At 36.9% G+C, this 25,381-nt stretch overlaps 1 protein-coding gene across 4 annotated transcripts; it reads left to right on the top strand.

Moving 5' to 3' along the window:
• The first annotated feature begins 3,938 nt into the window (after window positions 1–3,938).
• Window positions 3,939–24,793, top strand: RNF146 (ring finger protein 146). 4 transcript variants are annotated; one of them, XM_061207112.1, is made up of 3 exons: window positions 3,939–4,028; window positions 12,379–12,481; window positions 23,063–24,793. In XM_061207112.1, coding segments are annotated over exons 2-3 (1,083 nt in total). In that variant the 5' UTR covers window positions 3,939–4,028; window positions 12,379–12,479; the 3' UTR covers window positions 24,144–24,793. The 4 variants fall into 4 exon arrangements, with proteins under 4 accessions (XP_061063095.1, XP_061063094.1, XP_061063097.1 ...); XM_061207111.1 differs by having other exon boundaries at window positions 12,374–12,481; XM_061207114.1 differs by lacking the exon at window positions 3,939–4,028 and adding an exon at window positions 4,036–4,200.
• Window positions 24,794–25,381: the final 588 nt, after the last annotated feature.

Below are 25,381 nucleotides of genomic sequence, written 5' to 3'. Positions count from 1 at the left end.
AGGACCCTGATACACCACTGTGAAAAATATTTCAAGTTTCTAGGTTATAGTTGTATTAAACTGATCATTGATAGGCATATAATTCCATAAATAAATAAATAAAAATTCAAATATGCATGATTATAAAACCATTTAACATTGATTTCCTAACCTAACCATTTGGAGGCAAATGTGGCATTGCAAAACATATTTGCTGCCCGTATGACTGTAAGCTATTTCCTTTATGTAATAGGGCGCACTGTTTACGTGTCAGTTTTATTAAAATAATAATCTAGCTTTAAAATAATAAATGATTCTGCCAATAAATAAAATAGAGCATTTATTCGATACAATGCTCAATGAGGTCATGTCCAATGAAACAAGCATGGACTTTGGAAATAATATAATAGCTAATATTGTCAATATAAGACATCTAAAAATCAATACATACATCATGTACAGATACAATCAGGGTTAGGAAAGGCGTGCTTGCCTTTACAAACTATAAAATCTGACTCAGTGACTGTTTCGTCTTGGGCTATTTCCCAGGCATACAATTGTCATAACTCAGTTGTAACTTCCACAGCTGATGTAGAAGCACTGAGAATGAGCCAAAGAGAGAGAACTGATTATCACATTAGGTAAAGGATGAGCACCAGCAAAACTGTCTAGTCTACTACTACTTACAAAGGAATTCTAGTAGAAAAGTACATATTTTTGATTACTGAAGAACATGTCAAATGGTAGGACAGAGACCAAGCTATATATCAGCTCTTGGAGCAAAATCTTCAACTGAAATGGAAAAGTTTGTTTTCTAAAACTTCCTCTTGGCTTTATTTCTATTCATCTGCTAGCTATAATGACTGGTGCATTCCTGAATCTGGTTTGTTCTGTTTCCAGACACATGAGAAAGTTGTGTCCACGGTTATCAGATGACTGCTGGCATGTGGGAAGAAATCTAGCTTAGGGGTGGTGCACAAAATAGTCCCAGACTATTTTACATTATACTAGAACTAGTGTTCTCAAAGTTCTTGGTCTTGGGACCCCTTTATACTCTTAAAACCTATAGAAGGCTCAAAAGAAGTATTGTTTATATATGTTAATTTATCAATATTTACCAAACTAAAACTGAGAACTGTTTAAAATATTTATTAATTCATTAAATTCATTAAAATTAATTCATCAATTAAAATTAATTCATTAAAAATAACCCCATTAATGTTAACGTTAATAATCCCATAAATATTTCCTGATAAATAACTATTTTTAAAACCAAAGTTAACTTAGTGAGAAGAGCAGTATTATTTTATGTTTTGCAAATTTATTTAATGCCTGGCCTAATTAATATAGCCAGATTCTAGAATCTGCTTCTACATTCAATCTGTTGTTACATCACATATCATGTGGCCTCTGGAAAACTCCACTGTACTAAAGTGAAACGGGGTGGGGGAGAAACAAGGCAGCTAGAGTCTTTGTATATATTATTATCCAAATTATTTTTACCTCTAGGATCCTCTGAAAGGATCTCAAGGACCCCCAGGAAACACTAGAAAACACTCTGAAAACCACTGCCCTAGACTAGCTACATCAATTGTTTTCAAAACATTTTCCACTGTAACACATACAATTTTCTCATGCATGTTTTCATGGATGTCTTCAGATGTTAACTAAACAGAATATTTTGATCATTAAACATTTTTGTATGTTGGGGGGATAGTATAGGGAGGAGGGGGTACCTGAGACGTGTGGTATTCATGAACACATTTTATATGCTTGTGGGAAATAGACAGTCAGTTATGAATAATGAGCAATTCCTAGCAGTCTTTTGCAACTCCTTGATTCAATGAAGCAAAATAGAATGAAAATGATAATAACATTATTACAGAGATACCTTGAATCTGTTGGGCTCTGATTTCTTTCTTTATGTAAACCATTTGAAAGTTTGGGCATCTTGACAATTACTGGAAACCAATTATTTTTCAAACAATTCTGTCCATGTTGAGAGGTGCCCTCCTGTATTACTCATAGACAGAAACTCATACTATCTGTCTGGTGTGGTGAAGGTGGGGTGCATAACATTCCATACACTCAATTTTCCTCTCTATATACAATTGCTGACAAATAAGAAGTTTTTATTCATTTATATATTATTCAGTATATAAATGTGTGTGCACATATTCATTCAATCATTCAACATATATTTCCAGAGAGCCTCTCTAAATGTGTTAGGTACTATTCTTGGCAGTTGGAATACAAAATGGAACACAAATTCTTGACCCCGAGAGACTTACGTTCTAGTGTGCAGAGACACACAATAGAGATAAATAGGTAAACTAAGTCATCCTTTACATTGTGCTAAGTACTAGAGAGAAAAAGGTGAGAGGAATAAGAAATATTGGGAATGGGGGAATGTCACGATTTAAAATAGTTTGGCAAGTAGAGGCCTGAGTGAAAAGATGGCATTTGAGCCCAGACAGAGGGAGAAAGCCACTATGGTGAAGAGTTTTCCAAGCAGAGGAAAGAGCAACTGCAGAGACCGAGGTTGAGAGACTTTGTAGAGTCTTCTTGGAACACAAAGCTAAGCAAGCAGTTTGTGAGGTCAGGGAGGTAATGAGGGGAGAGTCTTAGCACCACTGTTAAGGACTTTGGTTTTTACTTTGTTTTGGGAAGCTAGGGGAGACTTCCAACAAAGATGTGGTATGACCGACTTCCTTTTTAATAAGTTTACTGTGGCCTCTGGGTGGAGAACAGACTCAAAGGAAAGCAAGGACAGAAGCAAGAAAACCAGTCCCTGGGATAAGAGATAATGTAGGTTGTAGTAGAGGCGGTCAGTAGTCCAATTCAAAACGTGTTTCGAACGAAGAGCCAGCAGATTATTTGCAAAGTGGATATGGGGCATAAGAGAAAGAGAGAAATTACAGATAGGTGTGAGCAAGGAAAGATGATGTGATCAAGAGCTACTCACTGAAATGACTAAGACTATGGCTGTGGCTGAGAGAGAGTTTGAAGCCTGTAACGGCGTTTTAGTGGGATTCCTGTTGATTAATTCCTTTCTTGCACGCAGATGGATAGACAGATCAGCAGACAGGTAGACAGACAGAATAAAAGAAAATGCACATATATATAAACATTGAAAAATTTCCAACCTTGAAAATTAACCATAAACGGTTAATGAGAGTTCAAAATGCAACAGCATTGCAAGTTAAGAAGACGCCGGCAAGGAATGTTGAAACATATATTCTTTTAAAAATAAAAAAGCATGCTCTTCCACCTTTTTCATTTTACTACAAATTAAGAAAATACAATCAGTTCCCAAAAAAGACAATGTATGTGCTAAAATGAAATGGAGGGTACTGCCAGGATTCTGATGTTTGAAACCAAACACGTGCAATAAAATAAAGCCATTTCTTTAGTTTTAGATTCTTATGCTGATTAATCTCTTCCTCCAGCTTCCTGTGCCCTAGTCTAAGAAAAATGAGCCCAAAGGAAAGTAAGATTTTTTTTTCCTATTAAATTGCTCAGTGGTTCAAAAGATGAATAAATTGGAACTTCCTTTTTTTTTTTTTTGAAAGAGAACAAGTAGTTTTGCCAAGGACTCTTCACCCCCAAATCCAGCTAGGCGCCCAAAGGGCTTCTCCTGGATCTCGAAGCTGGGTTTCTGAGTAGCACCACCTGCTGGTCCTACACGTGTCTTACTTCCTCGGCCTCAAATCTCTCTCTGGTGGACTTGCATTCTTTCAGAATTCTTCGGCACCTAATTACAAGTAAAGCAAAATATAAAGCAGTTAGAAGCGGCGAAACTGCAGCTCCCCAAAGATAGGAGAAGGTAGGCACCCTGCGCCGTGCGTCAGGAACGGGGCGTGGGGAACTAGGGCGGAGCTGGGCTGGCGCGAGCTCACGGGTGCGCGGCGCTGCTTCCGCATCGCGCGGCCCCGCCCCCCGAGACGCTACCGGCGGTCACGTGACGGCCGCGCGCGCGTCCCCGGCTGCTGCGGGCTCCGAGGCCGAAGAGAAAAGACTGCGAGGCGATCGCGGCTGTGGCCACAGAGGTGGGAGTCGGGGCGAAGCCCACTCGAGGGGCAGGGTGAAAGTCAGCCGCTCCGAGATCCTAACTCGGGGAGAGGAGTGATGGCCCGCAGTGTCACCTCCAACGGCGACGCGCTCTGGGTCGGCCCTGCGCTCCGGGCCTGAGAGGGGCGGCGGCGGCGGGGTCAGGGGCCGGTACGTAGGTGGACGCCCTTGGGCCGGGGCGACCGCGGCTGTTGCGCCGAGCCGGGGTGGGACAGCTCAGCCTTTTCCGTCGCTCCCAGCTTGGCTGCTGTCACAGGCAAGAAGACGGTGACGGGCTCTGCGTTGCCTGGGGCCACCGCAGCCCCTGCCCTGGGCGACAGCCCGGAGCTGGTCACGGTCCGGGTGCGAGAGGCGGAGCAGCGGCCATTACTGCGCAGCCTCTTCCGCCGGGGTCCTCGTCGCTGCCTTTGGTGGCAGCCAGGTCTCTCTCCTCTCCTCTCCCCTCATCGGTGGTGTCAGGCCTCTACACGGGGACTTTTGGCCTCAAGATTTAGGGGCGGCAATGGTTTGAGGGGTATCCTACTCCCAATTTCCCGTGCGGAGGCCTCTACCCGGGCCTTGGGTCAGGGCGTAGAGTTCCTGCATTTTGTCTCTTTCCGGAGTGTCTTTGGCTTCTTTCTCTTCCCTCTTTCCTTCCTCCTCCTGTTCAGTTTCTGGGTATTGCCTAAAATGACGAGCAGTCCCTCGCCTTGCCCCGGTTAAGCCCAGCGCTGTTATTAAAGCATCAGAATCATTAAGAGATCTCTCAATACCCGTTGAGCCTCCATAAACCTCGGTGCATCTTAACAGCGGAGGCTGTTGCTTTGTTCTTTTGGTTGCTGGGTGCGGAATTCTCTCCCTACCCCCCATCCTACCCCCCATCCCGACTGAAAGAGTACGGGTCTTATATTGTTGCCGCTGCTTTATTTTCCGTGGGCATCTAGAGAAAGGCTGAAAAATTGTTTTGAGTTTACACACACTTCTGGCAACTAGATCTTTTCCCCTTGATATCACTTTTAATATGTTTTTCTTTTCCCTAAGTGCCATTTTAGTGAGCACTTATTTCTCAAGTTTCTAAAGTACGTACATTTTGTTTAAGTAATATTTTGTTTATTAAGTAATATTAAAACTGGAATTGAGAGAAGAAAGCCAAGAAATGATAGAAAAACGCGTTGTCTTTGGATGATTGACATTTCAGGTACCCCTCCAATGTGTGTACTTTTAAAATAGAATTTGAAAGTATGAAATTGGCGTTAAAAGCAGTATATACTTACGGAAACTGGAAGATTTAAAACTGTTTTTGTTTTTTTAATAAGTGAATCTATATTTAGACTTTTAAAAGACGCGGCATGTAGGACACAGGAGGAAAATGACCTGCACAAATAACAGGATTTATGATGTTGGCTTTGCTGTTTTTGTGACTAGCAAATACTGTTTGTGTTGAATGTCTGGGAGTGCTCTAAAAATCAGGAAAATACATCAAGTAATCCAATTTTAAAGAGCAAACCGGAAAAGTGAAAAACCACTCTAGAAATAGATTTTGGATGTGTTTGTTTTAGCTTGTACATCTTAAAATTGGAGCATTTTGTTAAGCCGAATCTTTGATTTAGAATTTATGTTTCAAATGGGCCAGTGTAAATTGTGGGCAAATGAAAATAATGGTAAACATTTGTAGGATTTTGTTATTCACTCGTTGTTAAAAACTTGGTAGAATTATAATCATCAGGAAAACTGTTTTTCCAAATAGCTGATCATTAGACAAGAGGAAGAAAAAAAGAATTTTTTTTTTTTTTTTTTTTTTTTTTTAGGAGACATGTGTCAACTGGTAAAGTATTTTGTTTTTGAGTTGTGCAAGGATGGGGCAGATTTTTTTTTTTTTTGAAAGGATCTAAAAATGATTTCTTGACTTAGTAGAAAAAAAAGAGTATTAAATTTTTTCTTTTCACAATATTGATCTGCATAGAGAATATTATCTCATGTATTAGCAATTTACTAGCATAAAACACCTGACACACTGTCAGTTGGGTATTTGAATGCTTTTTTCCCGCAGTGTTAGTAACAGAAGGTGAACCTTTTCCATCCTCTTGCCTGGTTTTTGATTGTGCCCAAGGAACCTGATTTTGTGAGACCAGCTGGATTAGAAACTGTCTTCGTGGGTATGGAATCCATCTTATTTACACTCTGCTACAACCACCTGTGCTGTTTATGGACTGTTGAGTGTTCATGGCTTATTACCCTTTGAGTTAGTTAAAACAAAACCCGTTGTTAAATCGTATTAATTAAAGTATTTAGAATTATGGAAGTGTAGATTAGGGTGAAATAACTAAGACATGGGAGTTGTGACTTGACCAAGGTCACACAGATAATTAGCAGCAGAGCTTTTCTTATTTACAGAATGGTTGCAGGCTATGCAACTTCTGTTTTATGTGATTAAAAGACAGTATTTGTTCACATTCACATTTAATGTTTTGTTAAAATAAAATGCAAAGCCCACATTTTTGGGTGGAAAATATAAAGATTTAATTCTTGGGTATGAAGATTGTGAAGCCCGGAGATTGTCATACAGTAATGTTTTTTATGGGAAGTGTTAAATGCAGTGGTGGAAATAATTCTTTAACATAGAGTACTGTAAAATATTGAACCCCATTTAGTTGAAATGAGTTTTGACCGAAGACTTTTGTTTCCCAGTATGACCTGTGCTTTCTGTAAGCTGAGTTTTAGCAGGAGATGAGAAGGAAAGCTAAAAATGGAAACATTAGGGCATTTAGTTACATCTCTCAATTTGGGACTCTTTCTTAAGCAATACTAAGATGTATCTGCTAAATTACACCCGATCTCTCTCTCTGTGTTCCTTCCTTTACTGGTCCTTGCTTTTTTTTCTTTTTTCTTTTTTGACTTTGTATACCAAAAGTTGTAAGATTTGTAGTATTTTTCTTTTCTGTCACTGATATCTTTTATGTGGACATTTCCTGTTTTGTGTATTTTGAATAAATAAAGAGAACTATTTTATTAAACATTAGCTGTTAGTGTAATTGGAAAAATACAGGAAATCTTCAGATCTTTGTAATTTGATATTTTAACTGTTACATGCTTATCTTTTTCTTTGATGAGTTCTTTTAAAAAAGGTAATCATTTATTTGAATCTATAATTTTAAAAAAAACTTTTTTTTTTGACTCCATGACTGACTTGAAAAGTGGAGTTGTAATTAAGCCTAACTATTTTCAGAGAAAATAACAGTAGGTGCAAATAATAGGAGCATGAATTTGTTGAGTGGTCACAAATTATAAATAATACAATATTCATTTTCAGTTATACTCCATTGGTTGAATGGGTAAATGATTTAAATTAACTGATACTCTAATCTCTTTTATATATTTTTAAATTCAGTCTGCCACTTTTTTTCTTTAGAATTGTTAAGGGGCAGAAATATCTCATTTAGTTTCATATGTTTTCTCTTTCTATGTTACCTTCCTAATAGTTCATTTCTGTATAAGTTTGCACCTTAAGAAGGAACCTTAACCCATTAGCTAATTGGTATTTGCATGTCAAAATATTGTGGTAAATTTTACTGTCATAATTCATAAATTGTGTTGACTTTGGTCATAATTTACAAATCATTCGTTGCAGAAGGAATTATGTATGTTTGCCAAATTAATTTTGGCCTGTAGTTAGAATTATACTATTCTTTTATCTTTGGTTGAAAGTAAAAGCCTCCCCCTCCCTCCATTAAAGAAAAAATATTTGGTTTCAAATGTAGACGTGTTCCGAGGGCTACTTTACATGACTGTTCTGAATATTACTGATACATGCCATACCCTATGTTGTGCCCAATTGGCATTGTAATTCTCAGAGGCTAGAGTTGATGGATCTATTTGGTAGAATTGGGACTAGCTAAACCAGTCAGTTTTGATCACAGCAAAATATGCAATTTTCTTTTTTATCTGTGCCAGCAAAGGTGTGAGTAAAGTAACATGGAGTTCATTTTCTTTATTCAGCAATTCTTGTGGTAAATTGCCAGTTTTGTGTTGGAAAACACTTGTTGGTATGCAAGACATTCTAAACCTGCATTGCCAGTCTGGTAGCCACTAGCCACATGGAGCTATTGAGCAAACTATGTGGCTAGTCTGAATTGAGTTGTGCTATAAGTAAAATACACACTAGATTTCAAAGAGTGTACACACACACGAGTGTAAAATATCACATTAATAATTTATTTATATTAAATACCTGTGGAAATGGTAATGTTTAGAATATATTGGGTTAAATAAAATATATTCTTTAAATTAAATCTACCTGTTTTCTTATTGTTAATGTGGCTAATAGAAAATGTGAAATTACATATGTGGCTTGCATCATCTTTCTATTAGATAATGCTATTCTAGACCTTTTCTTTGAGATACAGCACATTGAGGAAAATATTTTTTTAAAGATACACTTGAGCTTGAATCTCATCTCCCAGTATTGATAGTTTTGTGATTTGGTGTTAAATCCTTGTGGGCTTGGGATGCCTCATTTATAAAATTTCTCACAGAGTCATTTTGAGGATTCAATGATGTAATGGGTCTACTAGTGCTTCCTGAACTTCAATATGCATATGAAATACCTGGAGATCTGATTCTCTTGGTAGGGAGTGGGGCTTCAGATATTTTGTTTGTAAGGAACTCCCAGGTAATGCTGATGTTGCTAGTTGAGGACCACAATTGTCATAGCTAGGACCTAGATTACTACATAGGTTTTAGTTCATTTTCCTCCCCTCAACCATTATCCATTTAGAGTCAGCTTTGAAATTTAGCCATGGGATACAGGAATTGGAAAAGTCCCCGTAGCTTGCAAGATTTACTAAAATTGGTTTTATTCCTAGATTTTTATCTGCATTCTGGAGAATTCATTGCCAGGGAATAAAGCTGGATAAATGATGTACTTGTCAAAAGATATAAAGATGGCATGAATTTTATATTTGTAAATGTAGTAACTCCCTCTGTTAGATTTTAAGGTGTTTAAAGAAAGGATTAGAGCTTAGATATCTTTATGTCTTTTGTGGCTGGGTGCCTATTCACAATTAGAATGCAAATGTTGTGTTATGTTAGTAAATAAATTTAGTTTTTCATTCATCCAAGAAATACCAGTTCAATTCGTCAACAACTGATTGGCAGTTTACTGGCCGCTTAGAGATATAATAGTCCTTGTCTTCAGGGGGCTCGTGGTTTACTAGAAGAGTCAGAAGCAACAGATGATTGCAGTGCATATGATAAATTCAGTAACAGAAGAATTACAAAATAGAGGGGAGGGAACAGTTTTTTGGAGGTAGTCAGAGAAAGGTAGTAGCATTCTTTTTAGCCTTAAAAGAGGGAGACTATACCAGGCAGGAGGAAATACAGAACTACAAAGGGAAGTTTGGAGAACTGAGTAATTAGGTGTAAGTAGAATATTAATTTGTGAGAGATAAATAAGACTAGAGAGTTATTTAGGTTTCAGGTCTTTAAGGCTTTTGAATATTGTCCTAAGGAGCTTTACCTTTGTTGTATAGGCTGGAGAGCCCATATAGGGCTTCGCGTATGGAAGGCTTCATTTTTCTTTTTAAGAGTATCACACTCAGAGACTTGGTGAATAAATTTAAGGGGTGAGACTGAAGCAAGATAATCAGGCGGAACAGTAGTCCAGGAGAGAGAGGATAAAAGTCTAAACTAGGGGACTAGCAATGGCAAGAGAATGGAGGATAGATTCCAAAGGTGTTAGGGATGAAAGTTGACAGAATTTGGTGTGATGTGTTGGGAGGGGAATGAGAAAAAGAATTTTGTTTTTCTCTGTCAGCACTCATTGGTTAAGGCATGGAAGCTGAGATGTCACATTGTAAGATATATGCAGAGATGGGGGTGTGTAGAGTATGTGTAGATGAGAGAGAGAGATATGAGAGAATCAAGCATTCTCTTAAGAAGTTAAAATGGTTGGGCTCCAGATTGGGCAGGAAAGGAAATGAGATCAGGTATTGGAGAAAGGAAAGGAGGTGGTCAAGAGACTGGAGGGCCCCTTGAAATTAAAGAGTGGGTGTGGGAAAGAATAAGTGAGCTTAAAGGACCAGAGCTTGTGATCTGAGAGTGAGATTAAGATTTTAGAGAGGCAGTAGTTTTAGGAGGCATCTAGTTCCAAATGTGGCCATCATATTTTGTTGGGGGGAGGGGGGTGATGAAGTTCATTGAATTTAGGATTTTAGGAATTGGAAAAACAAGGACAGTGTTTCTCAAATTGTATTCGATGGACTACCTGCATCAGCATCACTTGAGGTGAGATTCCTGGGCTGAAACCTATCTCTACTGGCCTGTAGTACCTCGGGTTAGAGCCTGAGAATGTGTATTTCTAACAAGCCACCTCTGGGGGGCAAGTTCAAGAACCTCTGAGTTAGGTGTTGAATGGTTTATTCTCAAGGATATTTAAATAGGTTCATGGTGAGATGTCAGGAGATAAGATGAATAGGATGACCAGTAGTGAGTAGATTAAGTCAGTACCTTAAGGGTTAAGAGAGAATAGCTATAGGGGATTATAGCCAATGGTTAGAGACTTCAAAGAATAAGTGGGGGTTTTTTGTTTGTTTTTAAGAGCAATGATGTTAGAATAGTAGAGTGTCTCCTACTGTCTTGTGTGTGAAACTGGACAGTTTCTATTTTGAGTAGGCTACAGGAGGGAAGTGAATGATGGAGTATTCTTTGGTGCCATTGAAGTTGTAGGCTCTTGGAGGGTAAAGTGAAAGTGCTGTGGGGGAAAGTCAGGACAGTGGAGTCCTTATCATGTAAAGACTAAGTTCTAAAGTCAGAGTAAAACAAAAAGTCAAGTTGTTTAGAAACCCTTTCTAGTCAGTTACTTTTGAAAGTTCTCCAGTTTTGAAACAGATTGCACACTGTTTGGTCTGTTTAACATTTGGTGAGATAGGCTGGCTTGTATTTAAAGGCCATATATCGTCTTAAAAATCTTTAAATACTAAAATTACAAGCTTTTTAGGGAGATGGATTCCCACACTGTGAGCGGCACTTGGAACTGAAAGAGTATTTGTCTCTCCTGTCTTGTGGTTACTGTGAAGCCCGTCATCTCTTTAGTCATCATGTATGCTTGATTCTAATTTCTGTGTGGTAAAATGAGCCTCCTACAGTGGGCATGATGAAGTGGAAGGAGGAAATACTAAATGAGAAGAAAGAGGATTAATGGCTGAGATGATGCTTTAGTTGGTGACTGTGGACTTCCTGGACAACAGGCATCTTGAGAGAAGGTTGGCTTAAACTTGGACATACATATAAATACCAGGAGGTCCTAGTTAATGTGATGACGACCTTGCCTTCCCATACATTACCTTCTTGTAGGAAGGCAGTGGCTATGGAATACATTCCATGTGGGCTACTTTGTCCATATAGAACTTGTTTCACTTAAATTTTTTTTCTTGTGGTAAAATATATCAGTTGGCCATAGATGGGTTTATTTCTGGACTCTCTCTTCTGTTGGTATCTTTGTCTATCCTTATGCCAGTACCACCCTGTCTTGATTACTATAGCTTTGTAGTAAGTTTGGAAATCGAGAAGCTTGAACTCACCAACTTTGTTCTTTTTCAAGATTATTTTGGCTATTTGGGGCCCCTCACAATTCCATATGAATTTGAGGATTTGTTTCTTCATTTCTGGAAAAAAGGCTCTTGGAATTTTGATAAGAACTGTGTTTAATCTGTAGATCACTTTGGATAGTTCTGTCATCTTCATAGTCTTCCAATCCATAAACACCAGCTGTCTTTCCATTATTTAACTCTAATTTCTTTCAGCAGTGCTTTGTAGTTTTCAACGTACAAGTCTTTCACCTCCTTGGTTAAGTTGATTTCTAGGTATTTCATTCTTTTAGATGCTATTATAAATGGAATTGCTTTCTTGATTTCCTGTTTGAATTGTTGACTGCTAGATACAGAAACAGAACTGACTTTTTTGTGCATTGAACTTATAACAAACTGCAACTTTGCTGAATTTATTAGCTTTAGTAGCTTTCTTGGGGATTCTCCAGAATTTTCTATATAGAGAATAGAGAAAATTTTACTGTCTCTGCAAATAGTTAATGGTTTTACTTATTCCTTACCAATTTGTATGCTTTTCATATCTTTTTCTGGTCTAATTGCTCTGGCTAGAACTTCCAGTAAAGTGTTGAATAGCAGTGGTGAAAGCAGGCATCCTTGTCTTGAAATTTTTCCACTTTTGAGATAAAATTTGCCAGTGAATTTTGTTAAATGAAGAATCATACATAATTGACTGAAATTAATTTTTAATTTTGTTGATCTTAGTCTGTAGAGAAGTTGATGTTGAAATTTTTCTTTTGCAGCACAGGATGATCCAGCAATGGAGGAGAAAATACTACAAACTGGCTGATTGCTCGTGAAGATGATGTTTTATTTTTGTGACAGGCATCTGTGGGATCTGTAATAGAAATGTAAGTATGGCATCATGTTTGTTCCAAAGCTGCAGTAAATTAAGTGGACTGGTATAAAATGTAATAAATCAAGTATCTGTCATAGTTAGTTTTAATTATACAAAATGAGCATTTTATATAGACTTTTAGATCTTTGAGTTGACAATTTTATTCACATTAAATTATTATTAATGTAGATTTCCAAAAAAAATCTCTTCATAGGGAAAAATCTCTATTAAAAAGTGGAACTGAAGACAGAGAAATTTGCTCATAGAAGGCTAAAAAAAAACTGGAAAGATCTCCAGGTCTTCTAGGTTCTACTTTTTCTTTACATAGTAATTTACTTAAATAACTAAGCTAAGGAGATAATATCAGCCTTTATAAATAAGAAAGACTTATGGGTTATAGAACACTAGTTATTAAAAACATGTTTCACTAAATTAAATTGGTTTTTTTAATTAATTGGTTTTTTTTAACAAGTTAGTACATGCATTTTAATTCCTATTGGAGTCACTGTAGTCCCCAGTTTTACTAGTTCTGTTTTCCTATCAGTTTCTCTTTGTGAAATATGCTTTAAAATGTTACTACTACCTTGATCTTGCCCATATTGAACTTCGTTCTGTTATTGATGAAACTTTTTCACACAATGAACATCATATTTCCGTCTTCCAAGTTGATGTGAAAAATATCCAACTTGAGTCACTCATGAAAAATGCAGTGAACACTTTACTTTTACAGTTTTGGTGATAACAGTGTTTAATATACTTGACCAGAGAGTGACCCTTGTAGATACTATTTCACATGTTCTCCCAGTTTGACATGTAACTATTGTTATCTACTTTTCCAATATGGTGCTTTGATTATATATTCCCATTAAAAGTATGACCATATCATTCTTAGTCAGTGTTGAGAATTTGATAAAAGACAATTGAAACCAGTAAGCATTTTTCTTTAAAATTGGGACAAATATATTTTTTATTTAACCCTGTTCATGTATTATCTATCTATATACATATGTATATTTTTTAATCCTGTAGGTCAGATAGTCTGACCATCAGACTATCATGGCCATCAAGGAACTAGACTGTGGTCTAGTAAGTAAGACACATATGTAATTAATAATTACACAGTAGAAGAAATACTATATTGAGGCAACAATAAAATGCTTTCAGAACTGAGAGGATTTATTCCATCTGAAGGGTTCAGAGTGAACAGGGAACTTTTGGTTTGGTCTTAAAGAATGAATAGAATTTTAACAATCTGAGAAAACTAGGAATTATTTTTTAAGCCAAGGGAATGGGGAAGGGCACAGCTGCCTAAATATCAAGGTATCTTAGGGGAGTCAGGGAGCAGTCCTATGTGTGAAGGTGGAGTGGGAAATAGAGACTTCACAGGGAATGAGTGTTTATTTAGTGCCTACTTATTGCCAGGTGGCTTACTGGGTATTTTACTTGGATTATTGAATTCAGTCACAAGATAGTAGTAGCCTTATTTACTGATGAAGAAACAGAGATGAAGTCATTTTCCCTGGGTCAGTGTTTACCAAATTTCTCTGAGAATAATCTACTAGGGCACTTCTTGAAAACTGAGTTTTAGACTCTAACCCAGATGTGTCCAGATTTCCAGGACACCAGCTAATTCTCATCTTCAGAGAAGTTTGGGAAACACTGTTCTAGGTCAACAGTAAGAATAAATGATAGATTTTAACTAAGTCTGTTTTACTCTGAAGGCTATGTCAGTGTAATTGAAAGCCAGTGCTTAGGAATTTCTGTGAGATTATGTAGGCAATAGAAAACTATTGAAGATTGAGTGGAGGGGAGACTAATTAGACATAATTGAACTGAGGAAAGATGAAGAAGAAAGGACTGAGGTCAGAAAGGCCACTTGGGAGGTCAGTATTTTGTACAAGAGTGTGTCCAAGAGGCCAGAATTAAGGTCACAGCTTTAGGAATGAAGGGAACACATTCTAAAGAAGTTTCTGTTGCAGAAAAGCAAAGTGGCCAAGGAATAGGGGGGCACTGAGGATGACTCCCAAGTTTTATCCAAGATAGAGACCAAAGGAAGAGTGTGTAGGTTTAGGTGAGCAGATAATTTTGGTTTTATTAATGTTTGATTTCAGGTGACTGGAGAATATTGAGGTAGACTTTTTGAATACAGAATTGGAAATACAGATTTTAGGTATCCAGAACAGTTCTGGATATTAGATTTGGGGACTCATGGGGGTTTATATGTATATATATACTATATATCTACTGAGTATTCCAAACTAATACATCTATATAAGTTTGGAATATTCAGTAGATTGTCTAGGCATAGAATGTAGTATGAAAATTTGGTCACCCAAGAGCCCCTGTGAGGAATACTGGTATTTAAGGGAAGCTAAAGAAGGTAGAAAAAAAAATGATACAGAAAGGAGAATTGGGAGAGAGTACCATCATGGAAATGAATAATATAAATTTTTAGAAAAAGAGTCGATGATTAATAATATCATTTAGTGCAATGGGATCGAATAGATTAGACTGAAAGAGGTCATTAGACTTAGCATGTTAGTTGATTTTGAAATTTAGGGATGGAGAATATTAATCGAAGTCTTGGAGGAATTGGGATGGTTTAGCTTTGAAAACTAGCAGTACCCCATCCTGAGCCAAGAGGAATGATGATAAGGTAGAGTGAAGATAAAAATAAATTTTGAGGAGTCATTCATACCTTATTTCTTAATAAGGGAGTCCAGAATATCTTGTTACTAAGAGGTTGGAGAAGTTTTGTAATAGTCTTTGTGGGAATAGGGAAAGAAAGATGTCTTAGCTGAGTAAAAAGTAATTGATAGCAGGCTTGATGGATTCTGGGAATCAAAATAGCTAATCAGTATATGGTGCTCACAATTTTTGCACCATATATTTCACTACAAATATGGAAATTTTCATAAGTTGAAGAGTAACTTTTATACGTTCTCTCCTTGCTTGACCCTTCTTTTTTGCAAATGTCTCCCCTTGTGGCTTTTGAGGTGGCAGTCTTACTTTATTCCCCATTCCTCTCTGACCATTCCTCCCATCCTTTGCCTCACTTATAAACGTTGGAGTAATCCAAGGTTCTATGGTTGGCCCTTTTGTGTGCTCTATCTACAGGTTTAATTTGGGCATTCGTACATTTTTATGTCCCAAGAACCATGTATGTGTTGGTGACTCATGAGACTTCTTTCTGCTTAGATTTCTTCAGAGCACCTATCTAGTAAACTCAGCTGTCATCTACCTGTCTTCATCTGAAGACTTTATAAATATCTCCAAGTCATTATGTCAGAACTCCCCTCAAGTTCTGAATCTTGATGAATGATGCCATCATCCATCAGTAACTAAATGCTTTCATTTCTGTTTCCTTAGTATTTCTTATATTCTATTGTTGGAGCCTTACATCTGTCCCCCCCCCCCCCGCCAATTATCTTATACCTGGATTACTATAAATTTTAGTTTCCTTTTAGCCCCATGCTACCAAGTCTTCCTCCAAACTCCTGTCCAAATGGTCTTGATAAACTACTAAACTGACTGTCACTTCCTAACATAAAACCTTTCAGTGAATTCCTGTTGCCTCCTTAGGGGTTCATACATGGACCAGCTTCATAGAGATCCTTGAACTCCTTGAGGTTATATGTAAGATTTCCTTAATAAGACTGTGACCTAACAATGTTTAAGAACCATTTGTATTTAAAGTAAGTGTTTAAACTTACTAAGATAGCGTAATGTACAAGGTCTTTGCAATACTTCTTGCATAGTACATTTCATCCATTTAAAATGTATCTATCCCCTCCCTGCTAGTTACTGGGGAGTACAAAGGAAGAAATGGTATCCTACACTTATCAGAAACCATTAGGTAATGTAGTGTTCTTCAACTTAACTTTGATGGCAGGTTTTATTATCCATTTCTCTGCTAGCGCCATGGGCATGGTAGATGCTCAGACACTTTCTCTGTTCAAAACTGAAAAGGAGTAAGGAGAAATACGTGACAGCTCTTGCAGCAGGTGATAAAAATGTCATTCCTTTATCAGTCTGTGAAATTTCTTAGTAACTTCCTGAAGTCTTATCTTTCCTAAAATTATTGATGGCGGTTCTTACATTTGGATAGTCATGATTATTTTAGAGGCATTCTGTAACAGTTAAGGGTAAAGACTATGAAGTTAGATCACCTGGATTATGAAACCTAGATTTGAGGCTGGCTCCGTCACTTAATGAACTGTGGCTTTGGGTATTTCTTCACCTGAACTTTCTGTACCTCAGTTTCCTCATCTGTAAAATAAGGAAAATAGTGGACCCATTTCGTAGGGTGATAAGAGGATTAGATATAAAGTGCTTCGCAGAGTATCTGCCACATATTATGCAATCAGTAAATGTTAGTTGTTATATTTTAATGTAATAAGATATGCATCAACAGACATCCAACAGAAATTAAACACCCACCAATTACAACATACTGTACAATAGGAAAAGTTAAGAATTTTGCCTTAAGGACTTAGGAATGGTCATTGTTAAAATTAAAATTTTAATGTTATATTTTTAACTTGTATTAAACCTCAAACTCTTTATATTCCAGCAGAACTAAAGATTTGAGGAATTTTTTTCTTTTAAAAAATAGTCAAAGTTTTGGGAAGGAAGATGCCATTCTTTTTTGGTAGGTCTGCACAAAAGATGTTGCAGTACCTTATTCTTTATTCCCTTTTTTATGTTTTTAATTGGATTCTGAGCCCAGACTTAAAAATCTGATTTTTAATATTTGTAGTTTTTATTGCTGGCAGAAATTTCTTCAATACTATGTAAGCTAAAGGTCTTTTTCATTTATAGTAATTTTACCTTTCTTTTGACTAATGAAATGTCTTTAGGAAGATTAAACAAAATCTGAATACTTGGAAATTTCCACTAAATCTGCCCATATCCCTCTATATTTGGTCTTGTTGAAGAGAAGGCTTACTAGCATTAATAGACGTTTGTCTTCCAGAAATATTTTACATAGTTTAGAAGAAGAATGGGATTTATGCTTAAAAGTCATAATATCACATTAAGAGTTCAGTTAGTAAAAAAGTCTTGGAAAAAGTGAAACATTTACTATGTTCTTCAGCAGAGTTGGACTAACGTCATTCCAAATTTCTACATATTATTCTTAATTTAGTAACCAGGAAATAAATTCCCTTTTTCAAAATGATCTCTGAAGTTTCCTGAGACATTTATTAGTTAGGGAATACCTCTCTTTGATTAGCATTCTCTTTATCAAATCCTTGCTCTACAAAAAGGAAAGGAAAAAAAGCATTTCTTACACACCAGTATGATCCTCTGAACATATTCAGTCTCCAACCCATTTGAAGATCATTGAAACTATACAAAGAAAAAAAGTCTGTTTTGTAGAGTAGATTAAAATGGTAATGAAAATTACCTTGAAGTGTGTCTATAGATAGGCAGGCTAGTGGTTTGGGTTGCTTTGTCTTTATCTTGTTGAATATCTTAATGGTATCTTGTCCACTGTATGTGCCTCATCCAGAGTTATGTAAAAAGTATTTATAAGTTCTCTCCGTTTCTTAGTTGGTGATAGACTAGGAGTGTATTTGGTGGGCTAAACAGAATCAGAATTTGATGTTTGCTATGGCAAATTGATAGTTGAAAGTGCTTTAGGTGAATGAAACTTTAACTATCTTGTGTCTGTTTTCTGATGAAGTTTATCCAATTTTACTTCATTCTAATGAGGGAACCAAAATACCTGCCCCAAAAGAATTGTTTTTCCTTTCTAAGCTTGTTGCTTTCACAGTTCATGTCTTCCCCTGAGATGGTTGTAATTGCTTTTTTTAGTTTGTTAATTATATGTTTACGTTTATTTGTGCATGCAAGAGTAAGAGTCATATAAAATATTGATCATAATTAAACAGGATGGAGAGTAATGCTTTTAGGTTGAAAACTTTCTTTTTTGTAGATAACTGCATCTAATGGAAGATTGACTTTTGGGGTTAATTTTACTTAAATACAGCAGGGTTTGGGATTATGTATCTTTTAAAAGTATGGCGTTCATCCAAGTTGCACTGTTGGATATTTTATTTACATTTTACTAGACATTTTCTTTTTAAAATTTTAAATTTATTGGCCTGTCCTTTGCCCAGAAGGTACCTAGATAGTTTAGGATATGGACTTATTGTATATGAGATGTTGCTATTGTTTTTTCAGAGTACTGATGAGCATTAGCCCATTTCAATATTTTGTCTTCCGAATAGAATCAAACATCTCGCTTACTCAGTTAAATTATTACTTGTGGATGGAGGGCTTCCTTATTTTCTTTTTCTTATTTGGGCTTCAAATAAATATGGAGATTTTAAAAAAGATTTTCAAGAATTTCATTGACAACTGATTTCTTTAACTTAAATTGAAAGGGATGAAAGAATATATGTACTAATCGTTCACCCTTTCTACAGCTGATTTTAGTTCTTTTTGTTATGAAAATGTTAAGTTATCCTGAGATTTAAATGTAGCGATAGGACCTGATGAATTAAAACTAGGTAGCCAGTGCCTTACAACTGTTTTCAGAGTTGTTCTTTTCCTGAGCACGGCCTATATATAGCTTTTGCCAATAAACAGAAAAGTGAGAAGCTAAGTTCAGTTAGCAAGTATTTATTATGTACTGTGTGATGAGCATGTATTAGATATCTTAGAAAAGGGAATTTTGAGTCAAAACATGGATTTTTCCTGTTTTACTGATGAGAAAACTGAGGTCCCAGAAGCATGGTGTGTGAGATATTTTTTCTTTTAAATCTCTTAAAGGTACTTTGGGCACTGAGTATAGTATTTGGCCAAATTGAAAGTAGTGTATATAAACTGTTATCACAGTGTAAGATTACCTGGGGCAGACAAAAGTATTCTGAATCTTTTGCTAAATGACAAGTGAAATATGTGGTATTCTGTCTCTTGCCATTTTGGAAAGTACTTAGATTTTGTATTCAAGAAATACATATGAGTTTTTGAGAGCCTAACAAAATATTCTGTGTACAGCCAGTTCATTTTAGGGGAAATAGGTGGGGGATATTAATTGACCGGTTGAGAAGCATGTGCTTTCACTTATAACTCAGATTGTTAAATTACAAAATCTTTGAAGGCACGAGTGTATCTCAAAATACTCTGAAGCTCCTGTAGTGCCTAACACATATTAAGAGGTCATATTTGGTTGACTTAGAATTTACCATAGGTTAGGAAAAAGTTGTATTTTACTAGGTTCTGTAACTTAGAGTTTCTGGTAAAGGAGTTGATTGGAAATGAAATTAAAGGTTGAAAAAAAAAAGATTGGAAATTAAGCATTTCATGGAGATCAGTTCTTTCCCTTGAGACTGTGTGTTGCTTCCTTTTCTAGATAAGTGCAGTCTTTTCAAAAACTTACTATCATTTTGAACCTTGCCTGTTGAGGAACCAAGGACACAGAAAAAGCAGTAAGAGAATGGATTTTTGTTTGATTAGATGTACTGTGATGAAAGCCTAAGAGATAAGTGTAAACATTTTTACTGACTATATACCTTTTGTAACCATTGAACCCATTTTTGAGAGCTTGATCTTGGGGAAAAAAGCAGATATTCTTATGGTGATTAAATACTAAATATTCCGTATTTAAAATGGTAGAACCAACTAGTAGAGAGAGATTGCCACTCACTTTAACCAGCAGTTAATTAAGGGCTGCTAGTCTCTGTGAGGTCTTCACCTCCATTTCTCAGTCTTTCACTTATCACTCGTATACTCCCTCTTATCATTTTCTCCCCCTTTAAAATATCTGTGGTTTCCTATTACTATGGGATTAAACCAAATCAGATGTTTCTTTAGCAGGGCACAATAAGGTTTTCAGGTTGGGCATCTGGTTACCTTTTCAGCTTTATTTCCTGCTGCTCCATTGCTTATAACTCAGTGCTTTGCACATGTCTCTGCCTTGAATCTCCTCCACTCCCCAGCCTCCTGTACCCCAAATTTTCTAACCTATGTCTATCCTCTCATCTTTCTTATCATTGTTACTTTTAATAAGTATCCTAACACATTTCAGTTATTGCAGCAATCAGGTCACGTTGTGAATATCTGCTTGTTTGCATGTACGTTTCCTTATTTAACAGAGTAGGTATGTGTCTTATTCATCTTTAGATCCATCAATACTCAGAATTGTATATGGACCATAGTAGTAGTATAATAAATGTTTATCTGAATCAGTAAGGTGGAAGTTCCAAATTTTATGCCAGTGTTTAAGCTCTATACATCCAGTTTGACAAATCTTTATTTTTTAATTTAATTTTAAAAATTTTTATTGGAGTATAGTTGATTTACAGTGTTGTGTTAGCTTCAGGTGCATAGCAAAGTAAATCAGTTATACATACACATATATCCACTATTTTTTTTTTTTAGATTTTTTTCTCATATAGGCCATTACAGAGCATTGAGTAGAGTTCCCTGTGCTATACAGCAGATTCTTATTAGTTACCTATTTTATATATAGTAGTATGTATATGTCAGTCCCAATCTCCCAATTTATCCCTCAAACTTATGGTACCTTATCCCCTGGTAACCATAAGTTTGTTTTCTACATCTGTGACTCTACTTCTGTTTTGTAAATAAGTTCATTTGTACCCCCTTTTTTTTGGATTCCACATATAAGTGGTATCATATGATATTTGTCTTTCTCTGTCTGACTTCACTCAGTATGACAATCTCTAGGTCCATCCATTTTGCCACAAATGGAATTATTTTGTTCTTTTTTATGGCTGAGTAATATTCTATTGTATGTATGTACCATATCTTCTTTATCCATTCCTCTGTTGATGGACATTTAGGTTGCTTCCATGTCCTGGCTATTGTAAATAGTGCTGCAGTGAACATTAGGGTGCATGTATCTTTTTGAATTATGGTTTTCTCTGGGTATATGCCTAGGAGTGGGATTGCTGGGTCGTGTGGTAGTTCTATTTTTAGTTTTTTAAGGAACCTCCATACTGTTCTCCATAGTGGCTGCACCAATTTACATTCCCACCAACAGTGTAGGAGGGTTCCCTTTTCTCCACACCCTTGCCAGCATTTATTGCTTGTAGATAGTTTGACAAATCTTTGGGTTTTTTTCCTCTCTCCTTCCTCTTCAGGGCAACTTCGGTATTCATGTCATTTTCTCCCGTGGTCTTACATGATTGTAACATTTGTTGAGCTTTTTTTTTTTTTTTTGGTGGGGTGGTTTCCCACCTAACTTTTATGACTTCATGGAGGCTTTCTCAAGAGAGATATAAGATGGGTAGTAGTTTGTCCATGGCGGGGCATGAGAGGCAAGAAGTGAAGAAATGTTCCATATAGAGAAAACCTATTATTGGAGGGAGTAGCCACTGTGGCTGGAAGCCTGATCAAGGGGAAGTTTGATGTGAGATGAGGCTGGCGTGGGAGCTGGCATCCAGACCATGCAGGGCATGTAGATCCTGGTCTTTAACCTAAAATCAACTTTTTAAAAAGGGGTAAGGCTGGACCCATTAAAAGGCATATGCAGTAATTTAATAAATAGTGTTTGCTTGATGACTAGGGAAGGGTAGAGATGGATAGTAGATGGATTTAGGGGATATTTAGGAGATAAAATATAAAGCTTGCTGATGTTTTGGTTGGGGAGGGGTTAGGAGAAGGACAGCTTCAATGATGGATTTCTGGCTTGAAAAGCAGATGAATAGAGGTGTCTCCAGAGGGGCATTTAGGGAGTGAGTAAATAAGGAGGAAGCAGATCATAAATTCAGTTTTTGTGCCTTCAAGACATCCAAGAAGAGATCTAAAATAGGCAATTAAAAGTATAGGTATAGGGCTAAAAGGAGAGACCTGGGCTGGTGATTGTCAACTTATGAGTCAGTAACAGTTGAAGCCATGAATATAGATGAGATCATCTTGAAAGAGTATAGCAAGAAGAGCATATGTATGGTTTAGAAAGAGGCAGCAACAACAGAAAAGGCCATAAGAAGAGAGTGTTTCACAGAGGGGGAATGAAATGACTGGTTTAACCAGTGTTTTTAGATTATACAGCAGAGAAAGGGAATTTCTAGAATTTAAACTCTGGTATTGATTTCATATGGTCTCCTTGTCAAGTACCAAAAGTACATTAATACATGGCAATATTTGCAAAACTGCACCTAGTAGTATCCTAAAAGGCTACAAAATTTGTTACTTTCTGCAACTGTAACCTGAATTACTTTTAGCGATTTTCTGTTTCTCTACTTTCCAGACTGATTGTAAAAGTCTAGATGGGTTGTATTGATACATTTTAAAATCTTTGCATTTAGTTCTATCTTGCAAGTTCTGTGAATGAATAGAAATGGTGTATTTATTTGAAATCTATACTTTGGTTGTATGTTTTTATTCTTGGCTTAACATTTGTGTGCCTCATTGCCCCCCCCCCCCAAGTAAAAATTAATACAAATCAAAAAGATTTTTCTGTACAAGTTAGAGTTTTTTCTCTTTCATTTTTGTATCCCCATTGTCTAGGATGTGGCTTGCATGTAACAGGTACATAATGTTTTCTGAATTGTTGAATTAAGATATTGGAAGAGTTAAAACAAGATTTTAATATTATATGTATTTTCTCTCATTTTCTCAGGATGGCTGGCTGTGGTGAAATTGATCACTCAATAAACATGCTTCCTACGAACAGGAAAGCAAATGAGTCCTGTTCTAATACTGCACCTTCTCTAACTGTCCCTGAATGTGCCATTTGTCTGCAAACATGTGTTCACCCAGTCAGTCTGCCTTGCAAGCATGTTTTCTGCTATCTATGTGTGAAGGGAGCGTCATGGCTTGGAAAGCGATGTGCCCTCTGTCGACAAGAAATTCCCGAGGATTTCCTTGATAAGCCAACCTTATTGTCACCAGAAGAACTCAAGGCAGCAAGTAGAGGAAATGGTGAATATGCATGGTATTATGAAGGAAGAAATGGGTGGTGGCAGTATGATGAGCGTACTAGTAGAGAGCTGGAAGATGCTTTTTCCAAAGGTAAAAAGAGCACCGAAATGTTAATTGCCGGGTTTCTGTATGTTGCCGATCTTGAAAATATGGTTCAATATAGGAGAAATGAACATGGACGTCGCAGGAAGATTAAGCGGGATATAATAGATATACCAAAGAAGGGAGTAGCCGGACTTAGGCTGGACTGTGATGCTAATACCGTAAACCTAGCAAGAGAGAGCTCTGCTGATGGAGCGGACAGTGTATCAGCACAGAGTGGAGCTTCTGTTCAGCCTCTAGTGTCTTCTTCTGTAAGGCCCCTGACGTCAGTAGATGGTCAGTTAACAAGCCCTGCAACACCATCCCCTGATGCAAGCACTTCTCTGGAAGACTCTTTTGCACATTTACAGCTCGGTGGAGACAGCATAGCTGAAAGGAGTCATAGGGGGGAAGGAGAAGAAGATCATGAGTCACCATCTTCAGGCAGGGTACCAGCACCAGACACTTCCATTGAAGAAACCGAATCAGATGCCAGTAGTGATAGTGAGGATGGATCTGCGCTTGTCGCGCAACACTCCTTGACCCAACAGAGACTTTCGGTTCCTAATCCCAACCAGACAGTATCTGATCGATCTGATCTATCAGGAACTGATCGATCCGTGGCAGGGGGTGCAACAGTGGGTGTCAGTGTCAGATCCAGAAGGCCTGATGGACAGTGCACAGTAACTGAAGTTTAGGTAATAAAGTTTTCAGATCCATGCTCAAGGTAAAAATGGTTATCTGTACATTTCTGCCCACATAACATTATACTCATCCCTAGTAGTGCATTTTGGGAGTTGGGGTGGGAAGGGGTATGGTAAGGATAGACCTGTAATTAAAATGTCTAACATGTCTCTGTTGAGAAATTTATTTAATATAAGGAACTTGGGTGTTAATAGTTGAGAGCTGTTTAGTAATAACCCAGTTTTCTTGAGGTCTGTTTATAGTTTTTTAAAATATCTTCAGTTCTTTTGGCCAGCGTGTATTATTTGTGCATTAACGATCCTCATCTGACTCTTGCATTGTCATATTTTTCTGCATGGAATGACATAAAACCATTACTAAAATTTGGCACCTATGAGATGTCTGGGATCAGTATGAACAAGAAGCTTAATTAATGTGAGCATAGATGTGAATTTGGGGTTTTAAAATAGATGAATAACAACTATTTAATAGTAAAGTTACTGAAATGGAAATGTAAAGAAAACAGCTTATAACTTCGTTTCAGAATCTTGTCTGTAACACACTTCATGGCGTTCCCATAGGCTTTGCTGTCTAGTCCTTGTAGTTTGAGGTGTGTCTTGATCCACATTTTTCTTTTTGATTACAGACTTTATAATTTAATAAATACTAGAGTTTATCAAAAATAATCTGTCTCTTGAGTCTGGAAGGGGATGGAAACATTTTGACATCTGTGGCCAAAAGGTCACTGAAAAGGGGGTGATTTGACTTGGTGGTGTATTCAGCTCACATAGTCCACCTGCTCAGAAAAGTCTGATTTCTTCATAGAGGATATTTAAACAGAGTGAGTCTACAGGGAATGCTCCTGGAATAAATACGTGTGGAAATAAACCTAAAGCCTGTGAGACTTAAAGGCCTTAAATAACTGATAGTAGAGACCGTGGATATATATTAGATTTTCTTTGCCAGTATTCATTAATGGCTAACCCTAATCTGAATTAAATGGTAGGCTTATTTTTAAACAGCATTAGTAGACACAAAGTGATTCAACACAAAATGTACTATCTATATAGCAAGGTAGGAAGCACTGGGTTAACTTGGTAATCCAGAATTTGATTCTGAAGAAAAGTAACGTTGAGTTTCTCTTCTATATTTTCCTAAGTAAAACAGTAGGATCACGAAGCATACACAAGTTGTCTTTAATATGATTTTTCAAAGGTGAATTGAATGTTACAATAGCAAATATAAACTGTCA

Source organism: Eubalaena glacialis, chromosome 12 (assembly GCF_028564815.1).
Source record: "Eubalaena glacialis isolate mEubGla1 chromosome 12, mEubGla1.1.hap2.+ XY, whole genome shotgun sequence".
NCBI lineage: Eukaryota > Metazoa > Chordata > Mammalia > Artiodactyla > Balaenidae > Eubalaena > Eubalaena glacialis.
Note: the sequence above shows the minus strand (reverse complement) of the source record. Positions and strands in the feature narration are given on the sequence as shown.